This window comes from Bactrocera neohumeralis, chromosome 5, assembly GCF_024586455.1.
Source record: "Bactrocera neohumeralis isolate Rockhampton chromosome 5, APGP_CSIRO_Bneo_wtdbg2-racon-allhic-juicebox.fasta_v2, whole genome shotgun sequence".
Classification (NCBI taxonomy): domain Eukaryota; kingdom Metazoa; phylum Arthropoda; class Insecta; order Diptera; family Tephritidae; genus Bactrocera; species Bactrocera neohumeralis.
The window spans coordinates 53,734,424-53,755,688 of NC_065922.1; the positions used below are offsets into that span (position 1 = coordinate 53,734,424).

The 21,265-nt window shown below is 36.0% G+C and overlaps 2 protein-coding genes and 1 long non-coding RNA gene across 5 annotated transcripts; 1 reads left to right on the forward strand and 2 right to left on the reverse strand.

The window, feature by feature from the left end:
* Nucleotides 1-1,295: 1,295 nt before the first annotated feature.
* On the reverse strand, nt 1,296-13,572 carry LOC126758399 (receptor-mediated endocytosis protein 6 homolog). Of its 2 annotated transcripts, XM_050472656.1 has the most exons (12): nt 13,448-13,572; nt 10,080-10,319; nt 9,854-10,000; nt 9,327-9,763; nt 7,763-8,652; nt 7,666-7,695; nt 4,618-7,501; nt 4,439-4,553; nt 3,804-4,378; nt 3,573-3,743; nt 2,401-2,497; nt 1,296-2,334 (listed from the first exon to the last, which is right to left on the reverse strand). In XM_050472656.1, the coding sequence occupies exons 2-12, from the start codon at nt 10,224-10,226 to the stop codon at nt 2,194-2,196; spliced, it is 5,634 nt and encodes a 1,877-aa protein (XP_050328613.1). In that variant the 5' UTR covers nt 10,227-10,319; nt 13,448-13,572; the 3' UTR covers nt 1,296-2,193. The 2 variants fall into 2 exon arrangements, with proteins under 2 accessions (XP_050328613.1, XP_050328614.1); XM_050472657.1 differs by lacking the exon at nt 7,666-7,695.
* Nucleotides 13,573-14,361: 789 nt separating this feature from the next.
* LOC126758413 (inactive protein tyrosine kinase pTKL-like) lies at nt 14,362-15,329 on the forward strand. The gene is made up of 3 exons (XM_050472671.1): nt 14,362-14,658; nt 14,715-14,845; nt 14,915-15,329. Exons 1-3 carry the CDS (start codon nt 14,444-14,446, stop codon nt 15,313-15,315), a joined length of 747 nt encoding a protein of 248 aa, XP_050328628.1. The 5' UTR covers nt 14,362-14,443; the 3' UTR covers nt 15,316-15,329.
* Nucleotides 15,330-15,380: 51 nt separating this feature from the next.
* On the reverse strand, nt 15,381-17,343 carry LOC126758425 (uncharacterized). 2 transcript variants are annotated; one of them, XR_007666850.1, is made up of 4 exons: nt 17,032-17,343; nt 16,752-16,971; nt 16,386-16,699; nt 15,381-16,323 (listed from the first exon to the last, which is right to left on the reverse strand). It is a non-coding gene; the product is annotated as an uncharacterized LOC126758425 (long non-coding RNA). The 2 variants fall into 2 exon arrangements; XR_007666849.1 differs by having other exon boundaries at nt 16,386-16,971.
* Between the last annotated feature and the right edge of the window lie 3,922 nt (nt 17,344-21,265).

Here is a 21,265-nt window from a genome sequence, read left to right on the forward strand (position 1 = left end):
AAAGACGAAAACACGGCCAACTGGCTAGCGGAGATAGCTCCGAAGCTGGAAGGCTGGAAAAGCCCAGTCCTGTGCGCCAAGAGGGGTAGAGAGATATTTCTTCCCAGAACCACAGTAAGACTCTACGAGTTCGCACTTAGTTTAATCAGGAACCAAAACGAGGCATCGTACAAATTTATCTGGCAGCAGAGATTCTGAATGAACTACAAATTCAGCGGGGTGGTTATGCGGCCCTGGAGACCTACCTACTTATTCCGGCATCAACACAATCGAGAAAGTCGCTACTGCCGCTGTCGTTGAACGAGAGATGAATGAGTCTTCTCGAATGAGGCAGCCTCGGCTGTCATCGCGAGGAGGTTTGAAACGGATAACCATTAATCCAGGAATCATGGATCTTCAGAGGAGATGTAAAAAGCCTCAATTCAAGCAGAAGCAATGTAATTTGGAATCTCTCTAGCGAGAGACCTTGTTCTTGTGTAGTGGTTAGAAACGATTTAGATTTATTTTGCTTCTAACGAAGGATCTAGTGGCGGTGCAGGTGAAGGACAAGGGAGGTTCTGATTCGTCCTTGAATCGGCCTTCTTTCCAGAGGAGATAGCTTGTAGTCTTGTGAGGAAGCTTTTGTATATGTGAAAGGTATTCTAACCCTTTATTAACGTTTTTTCTGTATTAAGCCCGTCTGTCATGGAAACGCATAGATCTCAAAAATTCGTAAAGACCTCTTTATACCCTGAACAGGGTATATAAGTTTGTCACGAAGTTTGTAGCACCCAGAAGGAAGCGTGGGAGACCCAATGAAGTATATATGTATATAAATGATCAGTATGTTGAGCTGAGTCGATTTAGCCATGTCCGTCTATCTGTATATATACGAACTAGTCTCTCAGTTTTAAGATATCGCTTTGAAATTTTGCAAACATCATTTTCCCTTCAAGAAGCTGCTCATTTGTCGGAACTGCCGATATCGGACCACTGTAACATAAAGCTGCCATACAAACTGAACGATCGGAATTAAGTTCTTGTATGGAAAACTTTCACATATGACAAGATATTCACGAAATTTGGTGTAGATTACTGCTTAAGCCAACAATGTAATCTCCGAAGAAATTGTTCAGATCGGCGTACTATAGCATATACATAGCTTCCATACAAACTGAACACATAGTTACTAACAGAAATGCATCTGTGAAGGGTATATTAGAGTGTCTTCAGTTACTTATTCTTACCGAATGAAAGTTCGCCACACTTAGGTGTTTGTAGTTTCAAAAGAGTAGCCAAACGAATGTACCATATACATATGTATGTATCTCTTTTATTTATATCTTTGAATATTGTACTACTTTCATATGTTATATTAAGTTCATGATTATGTAATTAAGAAAATATGTAATTAAAATGCTCAACTCTATATATGTATGTATGTATGTGGTTATGAAGTACATTTACTGTCACCTTGTGTTTGCTATTCAAGTTTTGTTCACATTACTATAAAGAGTATACTAATGAATGCCGTTAGTTTTTAATACATATGGTGTATAGGTAAAGTATACTATGTATATATGTATTTATATTTGCTTAATAAATATCAAAAAATAGTTCATATTATATATGTATGTATATATATTTTTGTTTTTAGTATATTTTATGTACGTAGGTATATAATAAGCCTTTATTTAAGTTTTTTTTTAATTAATTATAACAAAATAGATACAATAATTACAACTTAAGCTATTCACTTATGCATATCGTCAGAGGTATGTTTGCAGATTTCAAAAAACAAACTACACATACGCTTTCACGCTTTCATTAAACGAATACAACGTAAGAGATAAACGAAGAACATGCAAGTTTACAAATTTATGGTATATTTCGATATAATGTTGTGTACTTAATACCAATCAAACATTTATAAACTAATTGCCTTTATATAGTGCATAAATAACAGAAGAAAAAACTTAACAGTTCAACAATTATCAACTCGATACATATATGTATGTATGTATATTACATTAATATTGCTTTAAGGATTCTCTTGATTTCGACCAGTCGACTAATTGAGACAACACATTCACAATATAAATAATAATCAATTTGGAATAGAGCTTATAGTTACAAACAAAAAAAACTATTTTCAACAAATTTATAACAGAAACCTTGTTAAGCTAGTTATAGCTTACATATGGAAGAATTCGCTCAATCCAAGTAGTCCATTGTTTTGATAAATTTCACCACAGAGCAGAAGAGCGTCCAATGGAATTGTTCCTCGCCTTCCAACTTCTCGCCAATAAAGCAAGTAATATATTCGACTGTTGACAGCAAGAAGGGTGGATTTGTCTGCGAACAGAATTAAGATAAATTTAATATTCCGTTTTTACTGTTTGTTGTTGACGAAATACTCACCATAATCACGACGTAGATTAAAACAGGCAAAATGTCATCAGCAGCTGGCACGCGACCGCTCGACATGTGTAACAAACTCATAATACTCGAAATGCACCTGCAATTTGAGAGAAAAAAAATGTAATTAAAACCAAATAAAATTAAAATAGTGTAATTTATTTAAAAACAGGGTTACGATTTTTTTAATTTAAAAAATTGGGATTACAAAATACATTTTCAATTTATAATTATATAGGTTAGGTTAGCTTAGATGGCTAGTCCTTTGGGAAGCCATAAACAAAAGCAACTGGGTTCGAACTTAATTTCCAAGCCCCACAGTTCGGTAGGATGTCTGAAGAAGATGTTTAAGCCTTGACCTCCCAAACTCGGGACAGTCAAGAAAGTCAAGAATCTTCTTCCATACCGGTTCTGCTGATGTCGTCTGGTAAGATTCTCAGCCTTACAGCATGGTCACCTATAAGGCAATGGACTGTTAAAAGCCCCGCAACAAGGGAAAGGCTTACTGAGGGCAAAGAGATCAATACATCTCTTTCTATCGATCTTGGGCCAAAAGGCCTTTGCGACAACCCATGTACCGATGATGGCCCAGCGCTGGCCAAGCTTCCGCTCACGTATTTAGTAGGAGAACACAAGAGGATACGGAAGCACCGAACCGCTCGCTTTCTACCGATAGCGATTCAAGTGTGCCTTTCCTTGCTATAAGCTTTACAATTCCTGCGATTCCGCTGTGACCTTGTACCCATATCAGTCTTATCACAAAGACACTCGACGGAAATATTATGTGTCGGTTCTACGTAACCACAGTGAACCCGAAATTTCTCCAGAAGAACTGTCAAATCCAAACTAATTGAATCTTTCCTGCAGCTACAACAACAATAACTACAACTTCGTGGTTACAAAAAGATTGTAACGATTATTCAGACACGTTTTGGGGGAAGCAATAAGTTAAGCAGGAGGTGCGTTCCCCCGACAGCCGGGTCTACGTAACCGGAACGGACCCGGATTTTTTTATTCGGCCAAGGACTGTTAACTCGTCAGAATTCTGATGCTACAGCAACAAAACAATAACGTTCACGTCGTGGATTAGGTTTTGGTCACATTTTCGTGTTTTTGTTGTTGTGAACGGTTTTTTAATAACAACATAAAGCCAGAACTACAAAAACCGCACTTACCGAATGACGCACTGCAATTTTTCTCGTGGTGTTTTATACGCCGATATATAGGAGAGCTGTTGCTGGGAAAAGGACCAAGGTGCCTCGGAAAGATATGCTTGTGGAATGCAAAGTGCCGGATGTGAAGGGCTAATCACACGCTGCAGCTTACTGATATGCTCCGAAAGTACGCTACAAACGAGAAGATAACAGGTAAAACAAAATGTTTGCAGATGAGCTTCGTGCACTTACGTGTCTCGCGACAAATCGGCATCTTCATTGGGGAACATCACCTGCTGGTACAGACGTGTTAGCAGTATACGTTCGATGGATAGGCGGGCCTCCTGTGCTTGCCACTCTGGCATACCATGCAATATGGCGCCCGGTGTTAGTAGTTCCTCCATCAGCCCCTCAACGAATTCCTCAATTAAGTCGATTTTATCATCGGAGACTGTGAGGCGTGCAAATTCCTCTTGGAACTCAGCCAACTTCGCTTGGCGTTTCTCAAAGAATAGACGCACACAAACCGCCATTAGGTAACGATTGCATGTGGCACTTTCGCTGCGCAAGCGCGTCTCGAACTGTTCGATATTCTCCATCATTAGCAATTGATTTTGGCGATAACGCATTAAATACTGTAAGTAGTTTTGACGCTTTTGTATGTCCTGCTGCAATTCTTCGAGTAATTGGTTGTGCTGGCTGCGTTCGAGTGTGGAAATGCAACGAATGGCTTCGGAAACATAGGAAATTTGTTGGAAATTTTGCAGATTCAGCGCTTGCGCCAACTGGATTTGCAAATATGTGAGCAAAGGTGAGGCATTGGTGTACTGAAATAGGAAAACAAAGTTTAGGAAAGAGAATGCAACTGATGGCTTAAATATATTTACAGTAGTATGGCGAAAATCGCCGGTGTGTAAATCAGTCTTTGACAGCACGGTACGTATTTTCTTCTTGATCACATTAAAGGCAAGCGTCTTATCATGCAGCAAAGTGTTTGGTGATCTGTGAGATTTAGAAAAACAGTTCAGTATAAAAGAAAAACAAAAAACGTTTGAAAATTTCTCACTTCGCCTCGGCATCTGAAAGCTTGCGTTCATTCGCAGAAGCTCCACCCACTGCGGTCGCCAAACAGTTGCCCATTGAGTCGGAGTTTGTCGCTTCACTAGAGCTGCTTACTTTGCGGCGATATTTCGCCAAAATATCCTCGTTAATATCGCAATAACTGGACGCCATGCCGCCAGTGGCAACAGCACTGTCAGCGGCAGCTGCCGACGTGTTGCGCGCACCAGCCGAGCCACCGACGCCAATCATGTCGAACGACATTTCCGAAGTGTTGGCGCTGAACGAAACACTGCGACTGCTGGTCGTGTGTAACGCGTACTCACCATTCGCGCTGCCCGCATCCACACTTTCAACACCGTTATGTAGATGCGTCGAATGGCGCGAGTGTGATTTGTTGCCACGTCTATGCTTGAAAATACCTTGCTTCAACTTGTTGAATATACCGGAATTGTTATTGGCACTAGTGGAGATATGTGCACCTAAATTAGGGTGTAGTACACGGGCTTTGCGGTGCGAGGGTAAATGGCGCGTATTAACGCCGGCACTATTAGAGGTACCTGCGGCACCATCATTATGGCTATTCGTGTTCTTATCGGCCGATGCGTCGAAACTGATGCTTTTCGGTATGGCGCCGGTGGATTTGGTCGGTTTCTGGCAGCTGCTCATGCTGCCCGCAGCAATACTTAAGCTCGAAGTCGTAGCACTGGCGGTGGCGATGCCGGACGTGTTGTTCGAGAGTGTGGTGCGCGATGTGGAAATCGTGACGCTGTCGCTCGTGCCGTTGTCGGTGTCATTCAGCTGCAATTTTTCGGTTTTCGCGCAAAGCAACATAATCTGTTGTTGTTGACTCTTGGCGTCGTCCGTTTGTGACAAATTCGGTATCATAGTTAAACGTTTCGTGGAATTCACGACATTACTGATCATTAGCTCGTGATTTTCATAATTAAGACTCTGATGGCGACGCAACACTGGCACCGTTGAGTCGGTGTGGTCGTTGCCCTTCATTGCCATTATACCGTTGCGTCGACCATCGAAGCTGGCGTTGCGCGCCTCACTCGTTGTATGCCGATGTTCGACGTTTTCGTCGACGAACAAATCGATAAGCGGCGATTGCGTTGGAACTGCTGAAATGTCATGTGCGATTGCTCTTGCCGACACTGGTGGCTTTTCTTCCTCTCCGAAATCGCTAAAATCTATTAAATCTTTGTGACCGCTCGACCCGCTGTTGTGTTGCTTCTTCTTTTTCATACCACCCTTATGATGCGACTTTGGCGGTTTGCATGCAATCACATCCGCTGATCCAGCTGCATCTTCGAATGTGACGCTCTGATTTGAGATGCTGCTCTCGGCTGATGTTTGGCGACGCATGCGTGGCGCACCCAAAAACGGTTCTTTGCAATCAGAATTGCCACTACTGCTTTTATAATCTTGTTGGAAGTTATTTTCGCCGCTATACTGATTGGTAGTGCGCACTGAGCTGCGCGCCAACGAGGAAAGACCGGCGTAGTGCGCTGTAGCATCTTGTTCGGCCTTAACGGCAGCTGCCGCCTCATCATACAAATTTGCCGCATCATAGAAAGCTGAGTCATCTTGCGAGTGATCACTGCTACCACTACCGTGGCTGCCATCAGCCACCACAGCGCCGCCATCTTCGCTACTTGTATTGGCAATAGCTGCTCGTGGCACCTTCCCGGCACCATTAAGCGCTGAACTGCCACCCGCTGGGGCATTGTAATTTGTGGTGGTCGCAGCACGGAATGTCCTTCCATTCCGCGCTGTATAGTACGGGGAATTCGGTATGCGTCGCGTATTCGCTGCAGATATCGCGGCAGCCAACTGATCGCGCTCCTGTTCCGAACGTGCGCCCGAATCTGTAATATCCGATTTGGCGGTAATGCTCAAATTATCATCCGTATCTACTTCGGCAAACTTTTCGGAATCACTGGCCAACACATCGGTGCTCCAATTAGACTCGGAACGTTGATCAGACACATCCAAGAAGACGGGGCGCATGACGCCCGCACCAGTTAGCACGTCAAAATTGTTGTCTCCAGGTAATACGACAGCTGATGGAATAAGCGGTGTAGAGAAATGACGATCGCGTTCACGTTCACTGGCATCCACAGTTTCGGAATCGCTCGCCAGCACATCGGTGGACCAAGTGTCCGATATGATCGAGACTGTTTCATCACCTTCGAATTTCTTTATTTCGAATTTACAAAATTTATCCTCAATATCGGAACGTGCTTTCGATATTAGCTTCTGCATCTGTGGTGTTGGTAGCGCATTATGCACCGACTCACCGTCGGTCACTTGTGATGAAGGTGTGTCGCGACCGCTGATATTGGGCGAACCCCGCCCAGAAACATTTGCCGACACCATGTCGGACAAATTGTCATTTTGATCGTTTTCCTCTTCTAATTCAAGTGAACTGGTGACGGAGTGGTTTGACGGCGCCTCGCTAACAGCTTCCAGATTGTCCGAATTGCCTATCGACGCGTCGTCGTGTGACAGTGAGAAACGTGTGGTTTTCGAATGCATGGGACGCAGTACATCGCTCATGTTATCCATGCCGTCGAAACCATTGGCCACGGAGGATGATTTGTCAATGGTGTTATCTAAATTAACACTGCCCGTATCGACGAGCAGTGCCTCACCGTTGGATATATCCTGACCAATACAGTTCATCTTCAACACTTCCTCTTCGGTGAGCGGTTGTAATTTATGATCGTCACCGTTATAAATACTGAAGACAAGTATTGGCTCATTTTCGAGAACTTCATTCATATTTATAGCGCGTATTGGCGACGAACTATTCGAGCTGACGGATGCATTCGTAGATGCGCCGGCACTGCCATTATTACCGTTATGATTATCATGTATGGGAGCTGTGGAATAGAGTTACGAACGAAAATTAATTTCAATTAATACAAAGAAAGTGTGTGCGACTAAATAACTAATAACTTTCAATACTAAAACTAGTCAGTGTTTACTTAGCTTAGCTAACTAAATCCTAACTAAGTGATTACAATAAAGATAAAAGTTTCATTACGTCTGTAGAAGGTTATCCGCTTCTTTAGTACTGCAAAAATATTGTGATTAACAAGAACACAATTAACATAACCTCACTTAAACGAAACGAAACCTACCTTGACCCAATCCCGCGTGACCACCACCATTTGTAAATCCATTAACATTGGCTGATGCTGCTGCTCCATCCACGCCTGCATTACTATTTGTACTAAAGCTCATACTTTTGGCAATTTTGTTCTTTGTCACTTTACTTAGACCCATGAAACCTTGTTTGGAGCGCTCTTTGAGTCCACTTGCCTCGCCATTCACAGGCAATGCGCCGGCTACCTCCGCGCCATTCGACTGCAAACGCTGATTCAGCTCTGTAGATTCCGGCAAATGCGAGAGTATTTTCTGTAGTTTCTTTCGCTCCTCTGGTGGCGGCTCGAAGTCATCACTGGCCATGAGTATGCGATAAAATTGTATAAAATAGGCGAGTTCACTTTGCGTACTCAGCAAATGGGAGCGATCAAAATCACTTTGTTGTGAGAGTATGGCTACCACGTCTTCACCGGATTGACTCATCAGCAATAGATCGATCAAATTTGAAACCATGTTCGATTCAAATTTAGCATGAACCTGCGCGAATTTCGCATCCACATCATCGTGTTTGGCCAAGGCCAGCATTTGTATGATTTGTCCGATTTGTATGAGATTGAAGCGCACCTGCTCGGGTATAGGTGCATCGATGATGCCCATTATATCCGGACTGACTATGGCTGGGCAAATGAAATGTGTGAAAACCATATCAGTGATTATTTCATTGATAATTTTGTCCGAGAAATGTGATTGCTTTAGTTGGTGTGACATGGTTTGTACCAGCCAGCGTAGGGTTGATGGAAAAAGTGACCAATTGAAAGTTAAACTGTCAATAAATGAGTTAGCCATAAAATGCAGCTTTGTTATGGTATCATTGTGGAACTTATTGATATTATCTTGGTAGTTATTCGAGTCTTCAGCGCCAAATCTAGAAGGTTAAAGTAAAGGAGGATTAATTTTAAGCAGAGTTCTGGATATATAATTACGATTTCATTTAGAACATTTTAAGATAGAATTACTGTAACTGTAATCGAAACAAGAAAAAAACCCTACAGAAATAAAAAAAGTTTGTATATAAGAACTTGATTCTGATTTGGTCAGTTTGTAAAGCAGCTATATATAGTACTATAGTGGTCCCATATCGGCGGTTCCGACAGATAAACAGTTTCTTAGAGAGAAAAAGATGTAAACATAATTCCGATGTCTCAAAAACTGCGGGACTAGTTCGCGTATATACAGACGGATCGACAGACAAACTGACATGGCAATGTCAATACCATTTACATATATACAAATATATTTTGTGGGTACTCCTACTTTTCCATCCGGGTGTTACAAACTTCGTTGCAAATTTAAAAACCTTGTTTAATGATACTAAAGCGTTTTCCGAAAACAGTAATGGCAAAAAGCGCGAACATTGGAATCGTAATCGTAAAAATTTAATTTTAGTTGCAATTATACTTATTTGATTATTGAAATCGATAACGATTACAATAATTGTTTATGATCACAAATAACGGTAATAAAGAAATGAATTCGATATAGTCAGCTGGTTAAAAATATTTAATTCTTCTTTAAATTTAAACTTACAACTAATTTTACCTTTTCAAGCGCTCTTTGCTGCTGAAATTCTCCACCACTTTGCTGGGATCCACATCCAGCACACTGTCAATATCACTCAATACGCCCATTATTGGCTCAAACAATGCTGCCGTTAAAAAGATTTTCGCCGAAAACATTGACTCATTCAAACGGTGATAGAGACGAGCAAAAGCCGATGAATTAGCACGTAGCAAATTACGCGGATTATCGCTAACCACAATTTGTATTTCAATTAATTCTCTTAAAAGCTTCAAAATCATTTCTACATCCTTGGTATTGATGGCATTGCCATAGAGACCCGCCGATATGGTGTGTATTACACAGCTAAGGTGTTGTGGTGTTATCTCAGCAATGCGATCGCCGGTGGCTAGCGAAAGTGCAAGCAGATAGGGTGAACGATAGAGGTGATTGAACAGCTCTTCATAAGAAATGGCATGCTGCAGGAAAAAAGTAAGAAAAAAATTAATTTCTCGTTAACTAGCAACCAAATTAATGGGCTAAACAAACAATTAAGCCACTTAACTCACCTCATAGTCCAGCACTTTCTTCGCATCAATATATTTAGCGTTTTCATAGTTCTTTGCTCGCCGACAGCAAATACTGGGGCCCGCCTCTGGGCGAGACGTGATCAAATCATTAAGATTCTGCCTTTGTTGTGCGCATATATATGCCAACTGCAAATATGTATGTTATGCAAACATTAATTAATAATAGCAGATGTGCCAACAACAGTTAATAAAATTATGATTTTACCTTTGTTATGGCGGCCGAGTTCTCCGATAGTGATTCTGTGAATTGCGCAAAGGCGGCTTGTTCTTGTTGTATGAATAGTTGTTCTTGGCGCAAAGTGCGCGCTAAATCCATAATCTCCAAGAGATTGTCCTCCGAATTCGGTTCCATTGTCTTATATTTTGTTGCTTTCAGTAAGTTTGTATAAATATCCAGTCAATTTAAATTTTTCTTAGTCGCCGTACACTCCCATTACATAGATAGCTAAATTTGACAGAATGGTTGATATTTTTAGCTAATTTGGACAATTCTCTAAACAATTTATCATACTATTTGGGAATTTATGGTTGTGCAGTGAAACAATGTGTTTAACTGAACTTGAAATATGTTATATATGTATGACAGCTATGAACAAGAAGGAAACTTGCATAACGCCCACACAATTTTTTAATATGAATGAAGTGCACACACATAAATACATACATATGTATGTGCATATAAACAAAGTGATAAAGCAGCTTCTGTTATCTCTCGGATAGGCACCAAAACACACGCTGACACCCCACAGGTTAAATAAATTTGATAATGTCAAGTAAAGGGAAGTCAACCGCATTTTTTTGTATGAATATATGCAAGCTTGTAATTATTGTTTATTGAAAAATTAAATATTATATGTGTCGGATGCGTCTTTGTTAAGAAATAAGGAAGTGTATACACTATATGTATGTAAGTGAATTAAAAATGTTTATATATATTTTATGTGTACTTTATTGTTTATAAAATGGTTTTAATCTGATTTTCGAATTAGTAGTACATATAAGCACATCTGAGAATTGTAGCATAACTGCTGTTGAAGTTTTGGATTAAAATTGGATTGAACAAATAGGGGAATTATACTCAGTGAGGCAGGAGAACACATTAATATATTATATATAGATTTTAGAGTAAGTAGGATTGGATATCTGCAACATTGGAGGACCAAAAACTTTTTACAGTTTGGTTTCTATTAACGTATACCAAAATTGTAAGGCAAAAGTTATTGTTGGTGTTGTGGCAGCGTAACTTTGGAAGCCATACCAACATGCTTACACAGTATACGTAAACTCCGACTTCGTTCCGATTATGCAAAGTCGACTGCCATAAATATGTGTAAAGCAATAAATTAACTGCAACGGTTTTACCAAGAATTTTGGTTTGAACACAACAAATTGAAGGAATGCTGACAACTCTCGCTTCAATTGCTTACATTTGCTTTAGTGTAGTATGAGCGAGCATTCAATTACTTATGTATTTATATTTTTTACTCAAAATATAAAGTATAATATTTGTTAAACAACTGTTACCAATGTCTGCACCAGTAACCTATCGTTGGTAGTCGTAGTTAAGAACTTTATGTTTGAAAACTTATTCACAAGGTCGTTGATAAGTGACGGTAAAACCCGTTATTTATCGTTTTATATCCAATGTATTCATACAAGTATATATTATACTTTGTTTGTATTAATTTTTATATGTAACATCATATTATCATTTAGATATAAAGCTGCGAGAGTTTCTTTTTCCTAGCAACCTTGGAGCAGAAAAAAAATTAAATTTGCGTCATTATATACAGATAACACCATATTCTCTAAGGAAAAGTAAGACTAGTTTGCTAATACCAAGAATGTGAGTAATTACATGAACGACTCATTACTCAACAAATAATTTGTTTCACACCGATTCGTGACTTTGAATTATCTGCAATACGAAGAATAAGTCAGATATCAATAAATATTTGCTAAACAAATATATATTCAGTCATATGTATGTATGTACTTATATTTTTAGAATATACTTGAACATTCGTATTCGTGTGGCAAACAACGTAGCCTTAAAACTTAGTTGTTACCATAGTTTAAAAAATTTCACCAAAAGTTGTACCCACTCACATTTAGCACCTTTGTTTGTAAACAAATTTTCGTATATTCATATGTTTAAAACAAAAAATTATGGATAAAGTAAATAACAGCAAAACCTTAGATATACTTATGTATGTTTAACACATTGATAATTTCTGTTTGCCTAAGTATTGAATATATTTTCTCAAGAGTTTTCACATGATTCATTGTAGATAACATCTCATTTTTTTTTGATCTGTTGAATGTCGAATACAATTTTAATTCTGCTTAGTTTGTAAACTTATGTGCATTTATTTAAACATACGTGGAAAATTTAAGCAATTGACGACTAATATATATGTACATTAAACTACATATGTACTATATATACATATGCGCGAACACACATTTTCTCGCATTGTTTTTATGGGAAACTAAAAGTCAAATTAATTTACTTGTCGGCAAACAAATGTACATTTCACGGTTGGCTAATTTTGTGGTATTTTATAATTAGTAAAGAATGCAATTAGGTAAATGAATTATTACTATTCAGTTTTCTTTGACCTTTTGATTTATGTTGTTGAGAAATGTAAATAATCCTAAATGGTTATAAAACTATGACCTCTACTCGAAGATTTCACACTCATATATTTATGGGTCAATACCAATAACCACTGAACTAACATGAATGAACAGGAATGCGGATGTAAGGCTTTTTAAAAAGCACACAAGAACATAAATGAATACATTTACTTAAAAGCAATAATCTTCGATTAAACGAAGTTTATTTTGAAACCTTTTGCTAAAAAAAAAAAGAAAATGCTTTTGCATTATAATTAGTTTCAAACTTTGATATTTGTATTAAATCATTGTTTTTATTTACTATAAACACTAAATAACTTTAAATTATTAACTGGTATTAGCATATTAGAAATTTGCTGCTTTAGCAGTTGTAGGCCAAATGACACCCAAGCTAAATATGCATTTACATACAACAAAGCAAATATTTACAAATACAACGTCATTATTTGTATACCAAGTGCTGATTTTTTTTCTTACAAAACAATTGAATTCCATAAATATATATGTATGTATGTTGGGAGACCAAAAACTAGTTTGGATTTCTTGAACGAATGCTGTGTGATTGTGCAATACACAATAAACCGCAGTGCATATATTTGTAAAAATGTCTTACTATGACGACTTATGAATGAACTTATTAATATATGCATGCATTGTTGTGGGAAATACATAAAAATATATTTCAAATCTATATGCATATATACATGTATATATTTTTTCGTACATATGTTGTTATGCATCCAAAGCTTTTGCAAGTTTTTAAACAAAACTTATGTATTATAGTGATAAACGAATTTATATACATATGTAATTTTCTCAATAATCTTGGACACCAATTTCCGAAACAGGCATTTTTCACAGCACACAGCCACCACTTGCCATTGCACAACACTTTCACAAATTATTTGATACATTGACCGCATATGCACTTACATAATATATTTTTCGTTTATTTTATTTTAAGCAGAATGCATTTTCGAATGATTTGTAAACTAAAACTGCGATTTTTTTAGGGAAAAAATAAATTTTGCAAAATCTCGACCAGACGAACTGATGTTTTTGACAGATAATAGCAATTATAGGAATTAAATAGTAGTAAGCAAATAACATAGGATATGGGAATGAAGCGAATATGAGGAACAGAGGGTAGCCTTCATATATATTAAAAATTTAAAAATAAATTTCGTGGAAGCACTTATGCTTATATATTTTGTTTGATCGTAATTACTGAGAAAAGTATTCAAGGTTTTAATATACACATATATGTATATTTAATTAACTATACATATTGAGCTGAAGACACCATTTCAGTTTTTTAGGTAAAAATTAAATCAATCGATTTTTTACGTTGAACTCTGTTTGATACCATTTTTTTATCTAAGAGAATGTTACAGTGAATTTTTGATAGTACATACCTCCATTGAAATGAAAGATTATGCAGAAATATATTCTTAAATATTAATCATATTTTATTTGTTTAATGTTTAATAGACCTTGTTGTGACAAGTAATTTTCAAATCCCTGTGTAGTAATATTGTCACCAGCCTCAGTTTGGGTTAGAATCGATAGCGAAATCATCGATAGTAAGGGAAAGCTGCAATAGCTCAAGTAACTGATTTTTATCTCTATTATAAAAATAAATTTCCGCCACTATGTTCGGACCGACAACGAAAACATGTTTTCGTGGGAAAAACTGGTTTTCGTACGAAAACTTGTGTTTTCGTCCATGTAAAATCTGTCAAACGAAAACAGTTTTCGCTGAAAACTACTTGAAAACTTACATTCCACTCATAATAATCGGTGCCTGCTCTAGTTTAATCGATGTTTTTGGAAGACATATTTTGCCGGCCCTAAATTGTCACTTGATTATTTGTTTACATTCCATATACAAATACAGTTGTCAGTTGGTAATGATATTAATATTAAAAAATGGAAAAACAAAAATACAAAAAAAGAAATTTGTGGAGTGATAGGGCAGAAGCCCTACTGATTGAATTGTGGCAAAATAAAATTAGTGCTCTTCGCGGGCCAAGGAAAAATAACCACATAGAGGAGGAAATGGCAATGGAGTTGCAGCAACAAGGTGTGCATTTCACGGCGAGTGAAATCAAATCAAAAATGCACAATCTTTCACTGAGATATAAGTAATTAAATAAAATTAATAATAATAGAGTTATTACATAAATATAATGTTTTACAGGAAAGAGAAGACAGCAGTTGGGTCAACTGGCGGTTCTCCATCGCAGTGGCCACTGTATGAAAAAATGAGAGCTGTACTGTTGCCGTACGTCAGCTACAACACCGAGAGCTTAGTGGAGGAAAGCTTTCAATGTAAGAACCATTTGGTTTGTAATTCAGTATAATATTTATATTTACATACATCTATACATTTTTAAAAAGGTTTTACTGGCTCCGAACCACTTCAAATTTCGGTGGAAACGGCTGCGCCTTCTACATTTGTTGCTGCATCTCCATTGTCATCACCGGTTTCCCTACCTTCGCCCTCAGCGATGCCGATGTCGCCAACCGATAGTTCTTCATTAACAATATCGTCTCCCGAGCCGAGTGATTATGGAAATAAAAAGAGGAATCATTTTCAGAGCCTGATATTAAAAAAATGTGAAAGAATTGAAAAACAGCTCGAGAAAGCAAATCAGCAATTCAATGAAACCTGCAAAAACATTATGGACATAACAGAACAATTTCTTGAAAACGACAATAAAAAAACCCAACTGATGGAAGAATATCTGAAAGACTCTAAAGAAACAAATAAACGATTGCTTGAATTTCTAAATAAATAAAAAAATAAATTAATATATTTTCTTTTTGAAAGATGTTTAACGTTGACATGAATTAGTTCAGCCTATTGAGTTATAATTAAAATTATTTTTATATGGAAAATAAAATTAAATTTAGTTTTGTGTGTACAACTTTATCATTGATTTAATGCATATGTAATTGTGTAAAATGTAGACATTGTGATACAATATACACATGTACTTACCAAATTATGCACAAAGTGCTGTCCGAATCGTTTCTCCATTAATTGGGTCATCAGATGCATATAAAACATCACACGGATTTTGGCGTCTAGTCTCCAACTCTTCCAAAGCGCGTAACCATCTAGCGTTTAGCGTGTCGTTGTTATCACTTAAAAAATTGTGAAGGACGCAACATGCTTTTATAATTGAGTTGGCATTCCGTACAGAGTTGTCAATTCCTTCTCCGATGCGTCGAAAGCGGGCCTTGAGGTGTCCAAAAGCATTTTCGACCACTCTACGTGTTTTCGAAAGAGTGTAGTTGAATTCCTTCTCACGATGATTTTGATTTACGCCGAATGGATACGGCTTCATCATTTGTTTGCTAAAACGAAAATCCGAATCCCCAATAATAAATACTCTCACATTTATTCCTGAAATGTCTCGAGACATTTCGCTTAGTAAAGACAATTATCTATTTCTTTCTTAAGTGATGACGTCTCATAAATTTGAGAGTCATTACATCGCCCGGGACTTCCTATGTTTATATAAGTAAAACGGTATCTGAAAATACATTGCAAACATTAGTTATGTACTTACATGTATATTGAGTCGCCCCGGGCGCAATGCCTTGGGGGCGGCAAAACGATCTTCGCTGTTTTTTAATATATATTAATAACAGCTTTTTTGTGTCAAAAGTGTACAAGATATAGGGCGAAAATGGGTTTTTCTATGGCTTTTAATAAGATGTCTTGTAAATTTACTATCAATTTCCTCAAAAACCGTATTGTGAGAATTTTGCAACATCAGAATTTGCGTGGCTTCCAGTTCCTAAATTTTATATAAGTACTTAGTATCGAAGATATTTTGTAAAAATTCACTTTTGTTCGAACCTCATGAAACTTGTAGGTAGGTAGATAAAGGGGGGCGGCAGAACATCCTTGGCCCCGGGCGCCCGAAGTTGTAGCTACGCCACTGCACACCGAACATGTTGGCGATACTCCGATACTCTGCAGATGACCCTAAAGCAAATAATGTAATAGCCCTCTTTTCTTTACAGGAATAGCTTTTCGGTAATTCGTATCCATTTTTTGTAGCGGGCGGAGGATAATTTATCAAAGGAACTTTTGTCCATACGAAAGTTTTCTTTAAAAAAAGCAGATCCATTTCGTTGACAATCGTGTTCCCAAAACTGATTCTTACGTTGCTGGAATTAATAATACATAATTGAAAACTTTTTCGTCAGTAGGAACATATACACAGTTTTATCCAACATGAATTAATCGGCATCCCAAGGTCCTTTATTAAATCTAATACGATTAAATATTGTTTCTTTAACTCGGCTATCTTTTTTGCTAAGGCATGGTGCTGAGTACTAAGACTTTCTAATATTTCTCTTGAAGAATTGTCGTTGAGCAGGGTATTTATTTGGCTTCTCAAAGCCAATGCTTTCGCAATTAATATCTTTTTCTCAGAATTCTAAAAAAATACGATCTTTAGTAATAATTATAAGCAAATATTAAGGATTTCAAAACTTACCATTCTCGTTGCTCAAATGTAAACAAACAAATAGATTTGTGAGTTGTCAGTGAAAACACAAATTGTTGGTCCGAACGACTTAGATTCCACAACATCCAAATGTGTTTTCAAAATGTTTTCAATGTCGGTCCGAACGTAGTATGAAGTATGATTTAAATTATCTAGTTCGAGTTGCTTACAAAATATAAAAACTACAATCGATTAATATCTATGATTATATATTCAAAATGGCAAACAAATGGAATTGATCTATTTTTAACTTTTCCGTGTTCGAGTTGCCTACAAAATATAAAAAAAATTGCAATCGATTAATATCTATGATGTTCTCTATAAATAACTTGTCAGTATATTCAAAATGGCAAACAAGAGTTTTTAGAGTAGCTGTTAACTAACGTAAAGGGTGAGTAGAAAACTATCAGCTGATGCAATGTAAACAAAGGCACACCTATGCTAAATTTTTTGTTTTAGGCCTGGTTGTTACATACTTATTTTGGGTAAAATTTAGAATAGCATCCCCGGATTTTGGGGATAAAATGGGTATCACTGGAAAGGTGACGTTCCTCAGATCATGAAGCGCGGCGCGAAAAAAAATAAGCATGGCAACCCTTTTCTTATTGTGCAAATGCAGAGAATTTAACTAAAATAAAATAATTAAAATAAAGCTTCATTTACAACAAATATTAAAAAATTAATATACAGAAACGTTATAGTAAAGTGTTACTAAGTGAAAAGTTCATAATATAAGTGAAAAAGTTTTTCACAATATACAAATTATCAATGTAAAAGTAGTCAATTTTTCAACTTTAAATGCAAATATCTTTAAAACTATAAGTCAGCGGCAGCTATATATATATATATATTTTCGTGATCTGGAGAATGCCACCTTTCCAGTGATACCCATTTTATTCCCGAAATCCGGGGATGCTATTCTAAATCCCAGCCCATATTTTTTCTCATCATCCGATCGTATCACAAGAGAGTAAAATGCAATATATACGGCAAGTATTGCTAATGTAAGTAATTTTACAAATAAAAGGCATAAGTTTCCTTTGCTGTAAAATCTCATTGTATTAAAAACAGTTTTTAAATAAGTTTCACGTAAATTTCTATATTATTTTCTTTCCTTCGCAATTAAGTGCTAGTTGAGAAGTGTATCTCCACAAAATAATGTTACTCACTGGTTTATTGTTTCAATTAATTTTTTTCGATGAATAAAACACATTTTTTCATAGTGAAATTGTTAATCCTCCCGCTGCAATATTTATTTGTTTATACACCATTAATATTCCATACGCTCTAAACGATCTAACAGCTTAGAAGTCCATTAGTGTCCATGGTTATCAATATTTATGGCTATTTATAGAGTTACTGTTGTTAAATTTGTTTCAACATTTACGTTTATTTAATTCACATTTAAAGTTTTAATAATTATTATTAATAATAAAAGAAACTCCACAATTTTTTTTGTCGAGTTTACAATTTCAGTTTTTCTTTTGTTTTGTTTTTGTTTTATTAGTACAATATCTCTGAATAATTATAATACTAAAAAATATATCAACTGTATTTTGCTCGTGTATTTGTTGATGTTGTTGTTTTTCGACGTTCGCCTGCCTATGACAGCATGCCCGTTATGACTCTCACGTTGACGTTCGTAGGTTTGTATGTATGTAAAGTATGTCTCGTACTTTTGCTTATAATTATTCGCATATTTTTTATTTTATACACATAAACATATATTTTTATATTTAACGTAATTTATACTAAATATTAATACCTTTTACAGTTGTAGAGTTGTTGTTTTTTATCATTTTTGTTTTTACGTAAATATTGCAATCGTTTTATTTATTTTTATTTTTAGTTTATTTTTATTTTGTTATTATGTTAATTTTTGTTTTTGTTTTGTTCATGAATTGCTTTGTCATATTTTATTTACTTGCTAAATGTGTTTTTTACCGCTAAATGTTATTCAAAACAACACACATGTACACAAAATATTTATGATTTCTTTGTAAAGTGGAGAAAGTTAAAAATTTATAAATGCATAAACGTTTCTTTTAATTATGTGTATTTGAACATTATTTTATATAAATGTTTAACTTTCTAATGGAGAGTTGGTAAAATTTGCAACACTGATTGTTCTTACGTCCACTTAAAAATAATTTATATTTTTTAAATATTTTTTTCCTGTGTGTTTGTATTTTTATTCGTTAAATAAACGCGAAATTTAACGCTAAACAGTATTTTATAAGATTTTGTCGTCCAGCGACTTTAAAACTAAGAAATTTTCTCTTCATAATTTATGTTACCTGCTACATACATACATATAGAGCAATACACATATGAAACTAAATCTATCGCTATTATTAATCTTATTGTGTCTTAAGAGAATGGCTCGACATGCTAACCTATGCTTTATCATTCAGCTAGGGGCTCCAGTGTTCATGAATGGGCTTATACATATCTTTTCTTATTACTTCTTGCATAACATTCGGCCATCTTATGTGATTTTTTCTAGTTACGTTTATGTTTTTTACGTAAGTAGTATGTTTGCTTAGTCGTTAGAGCAACTCTGCTGAATATTTTTTCTTATATAAATATTTTTAAATATTTATTAAACATGTCTTCATTTTTTCTGTGCGTTGAAGAAGTATCCTTATAGATTAGTTCAAGTTATAAGCACTGATAATAATTATAGCTAAAACAAAATCTAAAAAAATTAAATATTAAAATAATATAAAAATTAAGCGTAATCTCAAATAAATATAAAAAAAATTGGTTTTAGTTGTGTTTGATAAAGAAAATAGCTATCACCAGCTACCAAGCTGAATCAAGAGCATCGCGAAGACAACAAGCCTGTTAAATTCTTCAATTGTTTTCTTTACAACAAACAACTTGCGCACTACCTCAGATTTGAATGCCATACGTCCAGATCGGCCTAAGTATTACTTTATAAATTAGCTACTTATTCTTCAGACTGAGGCGGGATCTTGGCCTAAAGAGCCAGTATAGCCAAGAGTGTAATCCCCAAATATTTTCAGCATGTGTTTGTTAGTAACAACTGACCATGTGAAGCCACTTGGTATATACTACTTGTCCGGACTTTTCAGTACCAATGTTTTATTTGGTCTGCTGTATAAAGAATGTAGAACACAGGGGGAGTACACTGTCTTGAAGCAGGCCAGCACAAACAGGTCTCATATCCGACTCAGCATCACGGCATCTAAAGTAGAACGTTCGTTTGTGCAAGTAGGACTTTATTAGCAAATTAATAGGCATTGGTAGTTTTTCTTTTAATTTGAATAATAGACCTGAATACCAGACTTTGCCAAATGCTTGGCAGACTACAAGGAACACAACAGAGCGGTATTTATTATTTTCTATAGCCTCAGTTATAAAGTGTTCTACCCTATTACATTGTTCAATTGCGCCATGGAATTTTCTGAAGCCAAGCTGATAATTCGGAATAAGATGCTTGTCTTCAGACTAATTGGACGATAAGAATTAACCAGCTGTTCAAGTTTTCCGGGTTTAAGAAGCTCAGCACATTTCCATTGCGATGGGTAATGACAAAATCTGAGCATAACGCTTTAAGTGCAAACACATTAATTCTGTCATAACCTGGTGACTTTTTATTTGTCAATGCTTTGATCTCCTCCTGCACTTCTAAAGCATCTACTAGTATGTCAGTAATCGGAAATTCCATTTGACAAGCAACATTCAAAAAATTGCTGACTGCCGCATTACTAGATCTATCCGTAAGCACATTAGGTGTAAACCTGTTTTGGAGTTGTGTGGCAAGCAATTCGGCTTTCTCTGCATTAGATAGAGGACGGCTTATTGTCTAGTCGCATTCCAAAGATTGTTTACTGGATCTCCTGGTTTGGCGGCAATCAGAAACGCCAAATAATTATTAATTATTGAGTATGACAACGCAACTAATTATTAATAAATATCGTGTTATAAACTATAAAAAACAAAAAAAAAATAAAAATTCTCAAAAATATATTATATAAAAAACAAAAATTAAAAAAAAGTATGAAGATCATGTCGACTTCTTAAACAAACTAACAAATAAGAAATAAATATTTCTTTAAAATATTTAGTTTCCAAAACTTTTAAGAAGTCTTTAACACAATTAATTTAAAAAAATAACATATATATAACTATTTCTAATACAACATTTTTTTTGTTAATTATTTTTTTATTTTATTTACTACGTAAATTTCATTTGTTT